Source organism: Mirounga leonina, unplaced genomic scaffold (genome assembly GCF_011800145.1).
Source record: "Mirounga leonina isolate KUSES-001 unplaced genomic scaffold, KU_Mleo_1.0 Mir_101799, whole genome shotgun sequence".
Lineage (NCBI taxonomy): Eukaryota > Metazoa > Chordata > Mammalia > Carnivora > Phocidae > Mirounga > Mirounga leonina.
The window spans coordinates 1,813,005-1,829,308 of NW_023270210.1; the positions used below are offsets into that span (position 1 = coordinate 1,813,005).

General features: G+C 56.7%; 1 protein-coding gene across 1 annotated transcript in view; it reads right to left on the reverse strand.

The window, feature by feature from the left end:
- Positions 1-16,304, reverse strand: part of ABCD1 (ATP binding cassette subfamily D member 1) — a 19,286-nt gene continuing 2,982 nt past the window's right edge. The window contains exons 2-10 of the mRNA XM_035011335.1: positions 15,145-15,325; positions 9,212-9,354; positions 8,955-9,123; positions 8,365-8,459; positions 5,375-5,520; positions 4,924-5,069; positions 2,794-2,878; positions 2,449-2,574; positions 1-2,352 (exon numbers count right to left, since the gene is read on the reverse strand). Of these exons, the coding sequence (XP_034867226.1) occupies positions 2,142-2,352; positions 2,449-2,574; positions 2,794-2,878; positions 4,924-5,069; positions 5,375-5,520; positions 8,365-8,459; positions 8,955-9,123; positions 9,212-9,354; positions 15,145-15,325 (1,302 nt within the window). The 3' untranslated portion in view covers positions 1-2,141. The remainder of the gene's footprint in view (positions 2,353-2,448; positions 2,575-2,793; positions 2,879-4,923; positions 5,070-5,374; positions 5,521-8,364; positions 8,460-8,954; positions 9,124-9,211; positions 9,355-15,144; positions 15,326-16,304) is intronic.

Consider the following 16,304-nt stretch of genomic DNA (forward strand, 5'->3'; position numbering starts at 1 on the left):
TCATGACCTGAGCCGAAGGCAGTCGCTCAACCGACTGAGCCACCCAGGCGCCCTGAGGTGACATTTATTACAGCCACAGTGTTGTGTAACCCTCACCTCTACAGTTCCAGAACATTGCCCCAAAAGGAAACCCAGCCCCTGGCAACAACTCATCTGCTTTGTGTCTCTATAGATTTGCCTATTCTGGATGTTTCCTACCAATGAAATCACACGGTATGTGGTCTTCCATGTCTGGCTTCTTTCACTCAGTGTCACGTTCTTACAGTTCATCCACACTGTAGCAGAGGTCAGAACCACACTCCTTTTTTTAGCCGAATAGCATTCCATTGCATAGAGAGACCACATTTGGTTTATCCATTCATGTTGGTGGACTGCTGGGTTGTTTTCACTTTTTGATTATCACCAACAGCCCTGTTACGAACATTCACATCTAAGTTTTTGATTGAACACCTATTTTCAGTTCTCTTGGGTTTAAGCCTAGGAGTGAAGTGCTGGGTCCGTGCTTAGCTTTCCACAATGGCTGCTCCATTCCCCTTCCCACCAGCAGTGGACAAGGACCGAGCTGTGCGCTCTTGCCTCCCTCCAAAGCCTCCATATCGCCCAGCGTGGGCATAACTGCATCTTGTCTCCATCCTGCCAAACACCCTTTGGTGGCTTTTCGTTGCCTCCGAAGTCAGTCCAGGCTCCGTGGCATGGCCCCAGCACCTCCCTTCCTCTGCCTTCCGCACCACACTGATGTCCTGCGCCTTGCTCCTGATTCACCTCTGGGCTTTCCCTCTTCCTAGAAGGGAATTCCCTTCCAGCATTCCCTCTTCCTAGAAGGTCCAGAACTACATCTTCCCCGCTCCCCTCTGCCCCACAGGGTCAGGACTCCTCCTCCTCTGTGCCCGCCACCCAGCCCACTTTGCAGCTCGCTGCTTCTCCCCCAGTGTCTCTCCGGATGTTCCTCATGTGGGGACTGGGCAGCAGCCCCCTCCTCTCCACCCCAGCACTGGGCCCAGGATTGGTCCAGAGTCCCAGTTGCCAATATTTTTGTGAGAAGTTGCTAAATCTATCTCCCCACTGGAGAATATGCTGAGCTGTCTTTGGGTGGGGGCGGGGGTTGAGGTTACTCCTTCCACCCCAGGTGACCTGATGCCCCTCCCGAGCTCCTCCCCAGCCCTGCCAGACAAAGAGGCCAGGAGGCAGGACGGCACTTTCTGCGGGAGGCTTTTACTGAGGGATTGAAGGATGCTCCCCGGCCAGGTGGCTGAGGATCTGGAAAGGCACATGCGGTGGCTGTGGTGGGGTCTCCCTCTCGGGTGGGGCCTGGCTTTGCAGATACAGCTCCCCTGGCTGACCCCTCTTTGGCACTGAGCTGGGCGCACAGGTGCCCTCATGCCCGGCAGCCCCAGCACCCGGTTCCCCCTTCAGTGGCCTGTACCCCCCACCCCCACCCCACGGAGGTGGCTGGCAGTGTAGGCTGGTGGGGCGACAGGCCGCCGGGGGCTGGCTCAAGGGCCAGGCCATCTGTGGGAGGACGGCGGCCCCGGCCACCTCCGCTGCTGGCTGGGTGCTCGTGTTGGCAATCGAGATGGCCCCAAACAGGAATCCAATAAATTAGCTTGGAGAAGGAAAGGAGGCTAGGGGCAGGGGCTCCATTCTCACCATCGCTCGCGAGTGCTGTGCAATCCTTCCTCCCGTGGCAGGGAGAAGGGGTGCACGTGAGGGGCCCCGTCTGGCTGTGGGTTCTGTCTGGCTGTTTCTATGGCAGGAAGGGTGTCCTGTGGGGTGGGAGCCTCAGTGGGCCATTTGGGCCGTAGCCACGGATGGCCCGTGGGGTCTCCAAGGGACTGAAGAGGAGGGCATAAGGGGGACTGCAGCGTCAGGAGGGCAGGCCCCCCGCCCCATGCAAGGCTCCGCACAGACTGGCTGGCGCTGTGAGCTGGGGGCTCCCCTCCACCCTTCCCCCTCCTGGAAGAGAAGAAAGTCCCATCTGCGCCGCCCAGGGACAGGCACGTGGTTTTGCTGGCAGTCCTCTAGGCAGGGCAGGCCTGCGGCCAGGAGGCCTGGGAGGGAAAGGCATGCAGGGCAGGCCTGCGGCAGGGCCAGGTGCGGGGCGGTGGGCAACTGCTGTGGTTTCCTCCATGTGGGCCCAGGGCTCAGGGCGGAGCAGCACCCTGGAGGAGCCCAGAGCCTTGGCCCAGGATCTGGCAGAGCTCCTGGAGGCGCCGCTGCATCTTGGGGATGCCCGCTAGCTGCTGCTCGAGCCGCTGCTTCTCCTCGGTCAGGCTCAGGCGAGCGGCGGGGTCTAGCTTCTCGAACTTCCAGCCACCCTCCCCGTCAAACTGCAGCAAGTGCGTGTGGTACTTCCTAGGCCGGGAGAGGAGCGGAGGCCGTTGAGCAGGAGACACTTGCCTGGCCTCCTCCTCCCCAGCCACCAAGCAGGCAAGGAGGGGGGGCACCTACCACAGGGAGGGCCGGTGGGTGATGGAAAGCAGGGCAATGCCAGCGTCCTTGGCCGCCTGGAAGATCTTGCCTTCCACGTCGATGCTCACGGCGCTGGTGCACTCATCCAGGAGGGCGTACTTGGGCCTGGGGCGGGGGAGGGGGCAAATGCGCTAGGCTGTGGACCCTCCTTCACAGAAGCCTTGGCCTGTCCCCCCCCCCCCCCGCCCTGTGGGAACCCTGACCTGCGTACTGATTGTGCTTCTTGTGGCCACTGCTGGCTGGGCCCAGGCCGGGGTGAGGCCTCCTAATGGCCACAGGGCCCCTGGCTGTCCCACTCAGCCCCCTGGGGAACACCCGGCTCACCTGTGGTAGAACATTCGGGCCATGCCGATTCTCTGCTTCTCACCCCCCGACAGCACATCCTTCCAGTCACACACGGCCTCCCAACCTAGGCAAGGGACAAGGGGCTTCCCTGTGCAGGACCCAGACCCAAGGGCAGTGGGAGGGGCTGAAGAGACTGGTGAGAGTGGGATACGGGGGCATATGTGACTTTGGAGAAGGCTGGCCCCTGGGTCCATGTGCCCTGGATGCTTATCTATCTGGAGGTGATACTTTAATAGTCAAAAAAGACTTGTGAACAGAATTGTGTCCCCTCCAAAAAAAAACGATATGTGGGCATCCGGAGCCCGAGGACCTCGGCACGTGACCTTATTTGGAGACACGGGCTTTACAGAGGGGACAGTTACCACGAGGTCACGAGGGTGGGCCCCAATCCAGCAGGACTGCGTCCTCATGAAAGGGGAGAACTGGAAACAGACACGCACAGAGGGAAGGCCTCGGGCAGACACAGAGAGAGGACTGCCGCCCACAGGCCGAGGACGCAGGCCTGGAACGGCTCCTCCCCTCCCGCAAGGGACCGACCCTGCCCGCTCCCGGCTCTTGCGCTTCGGGCCTCCAGAACGGGGACACGAGACGGTTCGGCTGGCTGAGCCGCCCTGGTACCGTGTTGCGGCAGCCCCAGCAGATGCCCGCAGGACCTAAGAGAATGCTAACGAACAGCCAGCCGGTGCTTCCATCCCTAGGCAGCAGGCAGTCGTGGCAGAGCCCCGGGGATGGCTGCTGGGGTCTCTCCAGAGGGCTTCTCACCCGCAGCAAGTCCGAGCAGAAACGAATCCTTACGTCCTACCTCCGCTCCGTCTTCCCATGGGACTAGAAGTTGTGTCAAGGCATAGGGCCACCCACAAAAAAGACTCTGCTCCGTAGCTTGCCTTGAGGTGAGGTGTGACCGTGGAACTGAATTCCGGCCAATAGGGTGTAAGTGTGTTACACATGTGTCAGCTTTTGGAACTTTCTTTAAAAGACAGATGACAGGTACCCTTGGTTCTTCCCCCCTTTCCCCTTTCTCTGTCCCATGGCCTGGGATGTGATGTGATAGCCGGAGCAGCCATCTTGGATCATGAGATGACTTCAGGAATGGAGGGCCCACAGAGCTGAGTGACCTGAGGGGCCTTCACAGAGCTGGGCTGCCTCCGTCAACTGTGGCCTGCTTTCCTCAGGACTTTTATGTCACAGTAAGATAAACTTGTGAATGATGTAAGCCACTGTTGTGGGGACGGGGTTCTGTTACTCCCAGCTGAACTCAATGCTGATAGGTTGTGATGGTAGGCCCCAGGGGCCCAGGGCACTCCTGGAAGATAGGAGGAGGGGTGCACTCCCGGGCCCAGGGTGGCTGGTCAAGCTCCCCCCAAGTGATGGAGGCAGGAAGTTAAACCTGCTTTTCGGATTTCACTAAGAAAATTGAGTCCAGCCCCACCTTGGTTTCCCCCCACCCTGCAGCTGGGCTGCCCTCCCCTCCTCCCCCTCTCTGGGCACAGCAGGCATTTGCAGACAAACCTGGTAAGCCCCTGACCAATGCCTTCTCTTGCTACCAGCCTGTCCCTCCAGTCCTGCAGGCTCCTTTCCAGGGGATGGCACCTCCCAGGCTCAAGCCAGAAACCCAAGCGTCCCCTCTGGCTCTGTCCTGCCTCCCATGCTAGAGGCTCGCTGCACACACACCCTGGGCTCACCTTCTCCCCAGCTGCCCTGCTCATGCCCAGGGTCTGTCCTCTTGCTAAAATGTGACACCAACCTGTCACTTCCCTGCCTAAGGCCTTCCAAAGGCTTCCTTCACTGTCAGGGCAAGCCCGGGCCCACAGGGCCCTCCCTGCCACTGAGCCCCAGAGCCTGGAGAGGGTGTCCAGGGCCAAAATGAGCGCCTCCTGCTGGACACCTCCTGCTGTGCCTGGCCTCCCTGGCCTAGGGAGCTCAGGGCTGCCCTGATGGGTGGGGCTTTCTTGGGCACCTAGCACTTTGGACTCCTGGATGTCAGGGTCATCTTCACCCCTCGGGGGCCAAGAGGGAGGCAGGGGCGAGGGTGACAGCAGATTCCCCAGCGGAATCTTGGGACAAGGGCAACCAATCTAGGGCTCCCTCCCTGGCCGCGTCCTCCCCTACCTCCTTCCCGCTGCAGGATGTGGTTCAGGTGCACGATGTCCAGAATGGCTTCCAGGTGCCGCTCCGAATAGCCTTTCCTTCGCATGTCGTCCACGGAGTCTGGGTAGATCACCTGGTCCCGCAAGGAGCCCACGGACATGTAGGGCCTGCCGGAATGCCGCACGTCAGCAAGGGCGGGCCTGGCCCTACCTCCCTGCCGAAGCCCTGCGCCCGAGCAGGCTCTGTCATGGGCCCCGGCCGCCGGGGGGCAGGGCCGACTCGAAGCCCGCAGACCCCCCCACCAGCCGCCCTGCATGCACAGCCCCACACCGTACACGCATCACACGGCCACGGCCGGACGGCAGGGGGAGGCCCCGTCGCCCCTCGGACGCTGTGCTCCCCTGATGCCCCAAGCCCTGCCATCTCCGGGGTGGGAAGGGGCAGGGGCCAGGCTCCGTCCCCGCCCCCTCACCTCTGAGGGATGTAGAACATGCGCTGCGGCGGGGGCTTGTAGAGCACGCCACCGTACGTGGGCCAGAGGCCGCCAAGGATCCGGAAGAGAGAACTCTTGCCACAACCGTTGGGGCCGGTGATGAGCAGGTGCATGCCCTCTTCCACCTGTGGAGGCAGCGCTGGTAGCCGGCAGAGGGGACCTGCATGGACCTCCCTCCTCCCAGCGGTGGCCCACGCTCGGGTCCGCACCCAGGCCGGGAGGTGGGCCACTCTCAGTCTCTTGGTAAGGGACAGCGGGGCCTGAGGAATGACGTCTGGCATCCGGAGCCCCAACCAAACACCTGTTTTGGGTCCTGGCCTGGCCCCTAAGCCCCTGACATGCACCAGAGAGCATGGGGCCAGCATGAGGAAGGCCCCAGAAGGCCAATGTCACCCTCTCTCCCCTGCCGTCCCACGTCACTAGGACTCCCAGTGTCTTCGCTTCCCCAGCAGACTTGCTCTCCCTTGAGGAACGGTCCCGGGAAAGGTGCTTTCTTTCGAGTTCTAGGTGGACAGTACGAACCCCCAACTCTGTCTGTTCCTAATGCCTGGCCAATCCTCCTGCCCTCGTGGGCCTCTCTCTGTCCCCACAGGTACTAGGGCGCTGGGCAGATGCCTCTGTGACCCCTGGGCTCAGCGTCAAGGGCCTCAGGCTCCCCAATTAGCCGATTACATGGTGCCCGCTGGTCTTATGGAAATGCCTGCTGGAAGAAAAAGGCCAGCTGAGCTTGGGGGGGAGTGTGCAAGAAGGAGGGGGTCAGACGGCAGGGCACCCGGGGCACAGCCCCCTCCCCCATCGCCATGGTGAGTTCCGCTCTCGCAGGATTGAGCGGTGCCCCCAAGACCTCAGAGTGTGACCTTATTTGGAAAAAGAGACTTTGCCAATGTAATTAGCTAAATTTCGATGAGGTCCGGGGCGCCCGGGTGGCTCCGGCGGTTGAGCCTCTGCCTTCGGCTCGGGTCATGATCCCGGGGTCCCAGGATCGAGCCCCGCGTTGGGCTCCCTGCTCAGAGGGAGGCCTGCTTCCCCCTCTGCCTGCCCCTCCCCCTGCTTGTGCTCTCTCTCGCTCAAATAAATAAATCAAAATCTTTAAAAAAAAAAAGATTCTATTAAAAAAAAAATTTAGATGAGGTGTTCTGGAGTGGGTGGGCCCCTAATCCAACGTGACTGGTGTCCTTATCAAAAGGAGTCATTTGGACACAGAGACATGCACACAGGGAGAAGGCCATGTGAGGAGGAGGGCAGAGATTGACGTGAGGCTTCCGCAAGCCCAGAAACACCACTGATGGCCAGTAAAGCACCCAAACTCGGAGGGGGCCTGAAGCAGACTCTCCCGCAGCATCCCAATTTGGCCTTCTGGCCTCCAAAACGGGGAGAGAAGCCACTCCTGCTGTTTGAACCCCTCACTGTGTGGTCCTGTTACACTGTAAACGCCCTCGCGGGGGGCGGGGGGGATGGGCCTCCCTCTTCCATGATTGATGTACAGGGGCCAGTGCGTCAGGCCTGGCTCTCCCCCAGTCAGCCAGCCTCCCTGGTCCCCTTCCCTGTGCCTCTCCCTCTTCCGCCAACCTTCTTGCCCCACCGCCTGGCAGATCATGACTGGGAACTGCTCCCCTGCCTTCCTCCACATCTCCCAGCCCCAGAGGCTGGCTTCCGCCTCGCCTCCCACCCCAGCTCTTCTGTCCCAGTCACCCCTCCTCACCCGGCCTTGCTCCCTCACCAGTTGCGCCCTGGTGAGCCAGGGCCCCTGGTCTTTGCCTACTTGGCTGCCACTGGGCCTGCAGGGAAATCGTTCGCCTTGGATGAACCAGCCATTGGTGGCTCCCTGCCACACCCCAAGAGTGGCCGCGGCCAGGGCCGATGGGGATCACAGCACTGTCCCACGTTGCCTGGGTAACGAAATGTGCCCGGCCTCCCGCTGGCTCTCAGGACCCCTCTCAGCGGATCGAGGAAAGGAGCCTCCACTTGCCTCTTCCCAGTAACTCCCCGCCCAGCCATGGCGCCAACGGACCCAGCTCTGCAGCCAGGCGCACAAGGCCCCAAGGTCCCCCAGCTCCATGCTCCTGCCACTTCACTACCTTTCCTCTCCCTGCCTGCTGGGGGACGCCTTCTTCCTCATGCTGCCCATCCACCCTGAGGTTCCTGGGTGAAGCTTCCGGTGACCTCTACTCGCCTCAGGGACGGGACCACCCTTCCTGTGGCCCCCATAGGATCCTGGGCAGCTAACTGGGGAACTTTGCAATGTTTAGGGGACCCGGCATAGGGCTTCCTGAGGGCAGTGCCCCTCCAGCTTACCTCTGGTTCCCAGTGCCCAGCCCAGGGATGAATGAATGACTCCCTCTCGCTTCTTACACTGACCCTGCCACCACAGGTCTCCTTCATTCCATCATTGCCTGACCCTGCCCAAAGCTCTGGCTAGGGACACAGGTGACTGGTGGGGGTTGGCCACCAGGGCTTCCTTCCCACAGACAGCCTCTGTAGTGGCTGAGAGCCCTCCCAGTGGGCCAGGCTGTTCCCAGCACACACCTACACTGGGGGCTTCTTGAAGCAGATGGGTGGGACCCTAAGCCCGGGTCACTGGAGGAATCTATTCCACCATAGTCGGAGTTGAACCTGAGTCCCCAAGTCCTGGGCTTCTCAGGGATGGGGGTGGGAGGTGGCAACGATGGGGCCAGGGCCAGGAGCCCTTGGATGACCCTTCGCTACTCTTGGTAATCGCTAGTCATTTTATGACTGCACTGTGACAGAACCAACAATCAGAGACATGTTCGCGTTTCACCTGGACCTTAGCCCACCTGCCAAGTGGATCTGGGGAATGACAACGTGTGCAGGCCCAGTAGGCCAGACACCAAAGGTTGGGGCTTGCAGATGCAGAAGGCCAAGCCCAGGGTCCTGTAGCTCAGCCCAGCTCAGCCAACACTCCTGGGTCAGGCAACCCGCCCCCCCCCCCAGTCCCATACTTGACCTACCCTGATATTGAGACTGGCCACCACCACCTCTCCCGTGGGCGTGATGATGGGGATGTTCTCACAAATAATTCCCTGTTCCACATCTACCACTTGGCCTGGAGAGAGAATGCAATGAGGGAATACAGGGAGCAGCAACACCCCCTCTGCCTTCTGGTGGATTCCACGTGCCCACCCCCCGCCCCCCCCGCAATAGCACGCCAGTGTGTGGTCTGGGGCCCCTCGGGAATATGGTGGGTCTTCCGTGTCTGGTGCTGTGCTCTGGGCAGGGGAGGGGCCATGTCAATTCTCTGGCTTCTGGAACCTGAGGCATGGAGTCCACCCTTACGCTGTAAAACCCTCTGACACCGGCCCCTGCTGTGGTCTTGAACTTTCTCTTGCTGCCCACATGGGAGAGTGATCCCCTCTACTCAGGGACTGCATCTCCTTCTTTTGCAAAGAGAAATAAGAGAAATCTTGGCCAGAGCCCTGGGAAGGCACGGGCAAGTGAGGGGCTTGGCTGGCAGCTACTGCTCTGGGAAAGAAGGTTGCAGGGGCACAGCTCAAAGACCCTGCCTTCTGGGGGGGGGCGCCTGGGGGGAGGGTGCCCTTACCTCGGATCTGCAGGGGCCCCTCTACACGGACACCAGACCTGGCCACAGCCCCGGGCCCTGCCTGAGGGTCCTCCGGCTCCCCGGGCCTCTTGAAATGGCAGTGCTGGACATCTTCGAATACCTGGAACATCTCGTATACTCGGGCTGTGTAGCCGGCCAGCTCTGTCACCTGCGGGGAGGGTGACCCTGGCTCAGACGCTACCAGCTGGGGGAGGGGTGGAGGCATGGCGGGGGGAGCGGTGCTGGGTGGGGGGTACCTCCTTGTAGGATGACATGATCCGCTCGATGGCATCCGCAGCAGCTGTGAGGAGGTTGCGGGCAATGGTGAAGGCCTCTGTGCGCTCGCTCACGAGCTCCTCCTCCTTCATCTCCAAAGCTGCCTTCTTCACTGCCTCCAAGTCTACGGAAAACAGTGGGAAGGAGGGGACCGTGGAAAATCAAAATGGACTCACTAGGGGAAAGGCGAATCTCTCTGGCAGATGGTGCTGGGACTACCGGGTGTCCACTTGCAAAAGAATGACCCCTACCTCACACCACCTGCAAAAACTAACTCATGGAAGAGCTAAGACTATAAAACTCTTGGGAGAAAGCAGCTGTACGTCTTTGTGAGCTCGGATTATGTATGGCACAGGCAACAGAAGCAAACCAGATAAATGAGCTTCATCAAAATTCAAACTTTTCGGGCATCCAAAGGAACCATCCAAAAAGCGAAAAGGCAACCTACAGACTGGGAGAAAACATCTGCAAATCACATATCCGATAAGGGTTTCGTATCCAGAATATGTAAAAAAACTTTTCCCATTCAACAACAAAGAAAACCCAATGAAACCATGGGCAAAGGATCTGAATAGACAATTCTACTGTATTTCCTAGATCTCCAAATGGCCAATAAGCACATGAAAAGACGCTCAACATTATTAGTCATCAGAGAAACATAAATCAAAACCACAATGAGATACTACTTCACACCCACTAGGATGGCTGGTGGGGCTGTAAAATGGCGCAGCCCATGTGGAAACCGGTCGGCCAGTTCGCAAAAAGTTCGACAAAGAGTTACCACAGGCCCTAGCAATTCCACTCCCGGGTATGCATCCACGAGAAACAAAAAATACACGTTCACATGAAAACTTGTACACAGGTGATCACAGCAGAACTATTCGTAATCATCAAAAGGTGCAAATGACCCAAATGTCCATCAACGGACAGATGCATAAAGACACTGTGATACGTGTATATAGTGCAATATTATTTGGCCGTAAAAGGCAGTGAAGTGCCGATTCACCCTACAGTGTGGATGAACCTTGAAAACGTGATGCTGAGTGAGAGAAGGCCGACACCAAAGGCCACAGATTGTGTGATTCCATTCATGTGAAATGTCCATGAGAGGCCAACGATCCATAGCAACAGAAAGATGAGTCGGTGTTGGGGGCCGGGGAGTGCTGGGGAGGGAGTGACTGCTAATGAGTCTAGGGTTTCTTTCTGGGGTGATGATGATGTTTTGGACTTAGTGGTGATGGTTGCACAATTTCATCAATATATTAAGAACCACTTAATTAGGGGCGCCTGGGTGGCTCAGTCATTAAGCGTCTGCCTTCGGTTCAGGTCATGATCCCAGGGTTCTGGGATCGAGCCCCGCATCGGGCTCCCTGCTCGGCGGGAAGCCTGCTTCTCCCTCTCCCACTCCCCCTGCTTGTGTTCCCTCTCTCGCTGTGTCTCTCTCTCTCAAATAAATAAATAAAATCTTTTAAAAAAAAAGAACCACTTAATTACACACTTTAAAAGGCCGAATTGTATGGTATGTTAATTATATCTCAATAATCTGGATAAGAAATTGAGCCATTAGGCATTTGGCTTTCTTTTTAGGCAGAACCAGCTCCTTTCCCCTAAACTGTCCTCCCTCTGTCTTATACTAATGACGGCAGCCCCTCTCGGGGCACACCTGCACCTCATCATCCAACCCCCAGAGCTGTTGTACCCCCGAGTCTTTCTAACACAAATGTCCCTTTTGGACCTCCACTGTTACCCCCATTTCTCCCTTAGCTCACCCCTCGACACTGTATTCTGGGGCCTCTCTGAGAACGGTCATCCTTGATGCCTCTCTTTCTCCCTGGGAGCCTGTTTCTGTCTCGACTTGCTTTTCTGTTTCAGTCTAGACCCTGTGGCTGCTTACTTCAATCTCTTCTGTCAGTGGTTTTGACTCCCCTGACCCTTAGAGCTCCCAGGAAGGCAGGACTTTCACACAAGGAATGTGCTGGAAATGGTGATGGGGAGCAAGGGGGCAGCTGACTCTGAGGGTCCTGAGATGTGGGAGAGTAAGCAGTGCCCACTGGAGTATCCAGGGGAAGCTGAGGCTCCTGGGGCCAAAGTGGTAGGAAGAAAAGTCCTGTGAAGGGCCCAAGGACTCTACCCAGGGGCATATGTCAATTCAAGGTGGAAGCCTCAGGGACATGATGGCAGGGGTGGGGTGGCAAGGGGCAGGAAGCCAGCTCAGGGCAGATGGCCTCCCGGGCAGTACCGGGTGGAAAAGGCATGGGATGGATGGCCTGACTGCCTTGCATTGCCTTTTCTTGGGCCTGAACCAGGAATCCAGGGAATAGGACGGGGTGGGGAGGGGGTTAATCCTGACAGTTTATGGTCCTGGGCCTGCCTTCCCACTGTGCCCCCCATTGACATAGCCTCCAACATGCAGGGGGGACATAAGCTGTCCTCCCCAGATGTCCTAAAAGCCAGAGAGGGACTACACACTAAGGGAAAGGGTTTGTAGTTGCTGGGGGCATCCTGGCAACAGCTGGTACCTCCCTGGAGACAGAACTGACTGCCCTCTGTAGGTTCCCTCAGAGGCTAAGGCAGCTAAGACCAGGGCCCAGGGGCAGGATGCCAGGCAAGCTGTTCAGGGCAAGGCCATTCTCCCTCTGGGCCCTCCAGCCTTGCAGCTCCAGCAGGCTAGAAGGGCAAAGGTATCGAAATTTTCCCCCACTGGTAAGTGTCTGCCTCCTCCTATAGGTCCCCAGGGCTTTCAGCCTCCTCGAAGCACCCAGAGCCCTCAGTAGTCCCCGGGTACTAGGGACACAGCAAGGACAAAACAGACAAAAATCCCTGCCTCCATGGAGCATGCACAGCCTAAAGTGGCAGAGTGACAATAAACGAAATAGAGAAGTAGAGCAGACAGGGTGTGTGGCGTTGGGAGAGCAGCGCGGCGGGGAAGGGGAAGAGGATGGTGGGGGCGGTGGTCTCGGCAGAGGAAAGAGGGTTCCTGGAAGAGCTAGTGGTGCTTGCGAGGGCCGGGGGGCAGAAGCACTGCTTCCGGGGAATAGAGAGGAGGCCGGCAAGACAGAAGAGTGAGTGTTTCACATTTTCACAGGTAACTAACTATAAAGGGCCATGAGGCCAGGGACAAGAGCTCATCTTCTTGGAATTGCCCACAAAGTCTGGTGTAGCAGAGTCTCCAGAAAGTCCTAGGCTTTCAGAGGAGGGAGAGGCCTTGGGGACTAGATGGGCCCCAAGGCCAGCTATAGAGGAAAGTAGCTGCAGGCGCTTCCTCATAAAAACCACAGGTCGGTTTCCTCGTGGGTGGATTCCCACGTTCCAGGCCAGGGGTGCTGACTGGGTCTGGCACCTGGGCCTAAATCAAGGCCACCCTTTATGTAAGGCCTTTGCGGTGGAAAGTAATAATCCCCCTCCATTTAGATCCTTCCCCTTGGGGGTTACCCAGAGAAGGACAGTTGAGGGTACAGAAACCCCAAGGTAGAGACACAAAGAGAGAGAGAATCAGAGACTTCGGCTCTGAAACAAGTCAGGCTCTCTCTCTTTACATGCAATTGAAAACCCTCTTACTGGACGCCTGGGTGGCTCAGTCGGTTGAGCGTCTGCCTTGGGCTCAGGTCATGATCCCAGGGTCCTGGGATCGAGCCCCGCATCGGGCTCCTTGCTCAGTGGGGAGCCTGTTTCTCCCTCTACCTGCTGCTCCCCCTGCTTGTGTGTGCTCTCTCTCTCTCTCAAAAATAAATAAAATCTTAAAAAAAAAATAAAACCCTTTTACTACCAAATTGCATAAAATATAACATCTTTAATTTTTTTAATTTTTAAAATAGATTTCGTTTTTTTTAAGTAAGCTTTACACCCAACATTGGAGCTCCAACTCACGGCCTGGAGATCAAGAGTCGCACGCTCCACCAACTGAGCCAGCTGGGGCTCTAGGTGCACTAAAGAAAAGGTCTCCTCTAAGAATCTGTAATTATGTGTCCGGAGTTAAAATTAATACCGTCTCCAAGTTCAGGAAGCCCTCTTCTCCAAGCTGAGAAGCTAAGGTAAAATGGCCTTCAAGTGATTAATTGCCTGGGCAGGCACGCGTGGCCCAAGCACAAGCAAATACACACCGTGCTGGGGAATGACCCCTCGGGTTAGGCCACTCAGGGCTCCCACGGAAGTCTGGTTGCAAAACCCACAGGGAAACAATCCACCATGAGTGAAGAGCAGCAGATGGAAGATAAGGCTGGCCTAGATCCCCAAGAATTCTGATAATCAAATCGTTGGATAGAGACCATGGAGCATAAAAAGGAGCAGTCCAAAAGAGGAGAAAAGCAGACACTTACGAAAACAGTTTAAAATTCCTATTTGAAAAGAAAAATGTCTGTTTTCACATTTTTGTGTGAAAGAGAAGCAAATAGAACTTATAGAAATAGTCACTGAAATTGAAAAAAAAAATTCAAGGGGTGCCTGGGTGGCTCAGTCGTTAAGCGTCTGCCTTCGGCTCAGGTCATGATCCCAGGATCCTGGGATCGAGCCCCGCATCGGGCTCCCTGCTCGGCGGGAAGCCTGCTTCTCCCTCTGCCACTCCCCTGCTTGTGTTCCCTCTCTTGCTGTGTCTCTCTCTGTCAAATAAATAAATAAAATCTTTAAAAAAAAAGAAAAAAAATTCAAATCAGATGCTGCTGAAGAGAAAACGGATGGACCAGTGAGCATAAAAGATCTGCAGACAGTGCCCCTAATTCAGCACGGTGCTAGGTGGGAGACAGCCAAGTGGTGAAGAGTCGCAAAGGAGAGAATGAGAAGAAAAGAGTAAAAGGACAAGACCAAGGCAATATTTGAAAAGATAATAGCTGAGAAATTTCCGGAATGATGGAAAAATCTGAATATATGAAGGCCACACAACAAATCTCAAGCAGGACAAACAGACACCTACAGGTAAACACTTCATAGGGAAACTGCAGGATGCCAGAGAAGAAAGTCTAAAAGTAACCAGAGAGACAATGCAGGCTGCCAGAGGCACTGAAGCTGATAACAGATTGTCCAACAAAGACAATGGGATATTGTCAAGAGGCTGGGAGAACGTAACTGTCCGCCTTGACTCCCACACCCAACTAAACTTTAGTCTGGGAAAAGAGTAAAATAAAGATGTTTCACACAACAAGATAATCTCAAAGTTCCCATGACGAAAGCCTTGCAGAAAGAACTTCTAGAAGATATCTATCTGGAAGAAGGAAACTGGGCTGTGGAAAAGGACCGGTGCAGAAATCGGTAGCCAGAGGGGTGAATTTAAACCCACATTGACCCAATAAAGCAATAGCCAGGCATCAGAACAACAGGAAAGCAAACTTGATGCTGAGCTCCATCAAACATCAGTGTGGCTGGGCCCTGACTTAGAATGTTCTAAAGGACAAAATGGGAATCCTGATGACGCACTAGCTCAAGTGACAAGCTTGTCTCCCTTCACCCCCACCCTAGGCCTTAGGGCCAAGGTCTATACCCGCTGCAACCTACTAGAGTTGTTTTAGGCACAGGAAAGCCAAGGCCCAGGCGATGAAGGAGCTGAAGCTACTTCCCTATCCTCCCACTCCCGGGTCGCAGTGAGCCAAGGACAGGACCAGGTGGGCAAGGGTGCGTGCGTCTGAGGAAGGGACATAAGGGCTTCCTGATTCCCAGTCCCCAGCTCACTCACCCAGCTCAGCTGAGTGGTACCGAGGAGTGTGAAATGCTGTCAAGGGAAGACACACGCCAAGCAGAGGGCAACCAGGAGCTCCAGGAGAGTGTGACTTTTGCTGAGCTCAGGATACCGGCTGGGCCTCAAGGCCCTAGCAGAAGGCGCAGGTAGGTCAGCCAAGCCCCAGGGCCTCCCAAGCCTAGCACGTAGTGATCCAGGAGGACAGGAGAGGGTCCCTGCCCCCGCCCCTTTGGCAGCCGTGGCTCTCACCTGACTCCGAATAGCCGGGGGCAGTGATTATGGGCACGGCCACCATGAGCAGGCCCGAGGCGCTCCACACATACTTCATGAGGAACTGCTCCAGCATGATGTACCACAGGCGTTCCAGCAGGATAAGGTTAATCTGCGAAGCCAGGTCCTGGTAGGAGTGCTGCAGCAGGGCTAACTCCACCTGCGGGGGTGGGGGTGACAAAGAGAGACCAAAAGGCCTCATGGTAACTACCACAGGGGCCACAAGAGTCTCCAAGCACCACGCATACACGCTATGAAATTTGATGGCCAGGACAAGGTCAAGGGCTGGGGGTTACGACTGGGCCATATTTACAGGGGCCAGTTTTCAAGCTTTGGGACCACCTGATGTCATAGTACCAGGGGACAGTCGTAACGAAGAAGGGACTCGTCACCCCCACCTTCTGAGGCCCATTCCCATCCCTTCTTTCCACTACCTCTCTAGTTGGGACACTTACCATGCCCCTCTCTTTGCCCTGCACCGCTTCGGGACATCTTTGGGCAATTGCTGGGGGCTGCTGGCCTGAACTAAGCAAAGGGCAGCACAGGAAAGCAAAAGGCAGTACTTGGTTTAGAGGAACTCAGTTCCAGAGTCTCTACTTTGGCCCCGCCTCCCCAACCTGCCCAGGGTCCCCCTGGATGAGGACCCTACACTGCATTCTCCCACAGAAACCTGGAGGGCAGGCTCCCAAGCCAGCCCTGCCCTTCCCTCCCCATGCCCGCACTGGCCACACCACCCGCAACTTCAGGCTGCCGACACAGAGGTGGCAGGAACCGGGTCATGGCAGGGTGGCCATTAGGTTGTGGGTTTCTTGGCTCATTACAGGGGGGTGTGCCCCAGGCCTGCCTCCCACTGCCAGCTGAGCACAGCTGCCCAACCTGGCACCATCTCCTTTGTCCAGTACTTTCACACCTGACTCTCCACTTGACTCTCATCCCATGCAACACTATGTGTACTCTCATGTCCACTGTACTGGGGACGCCAAAGCCCAAGAGGCAAAGGGACCTGCCCAAGCTCACACCGCTTGGAGGTAGCAAGAGGTGTGCAATTTGGGCCATCCTGGCAGAGCCATTAGGAGAGAACCAGATTCTCATAAATGACGCTTTGACCTACTAAGAAAGGTTTACCTTGCTCTCAAGCC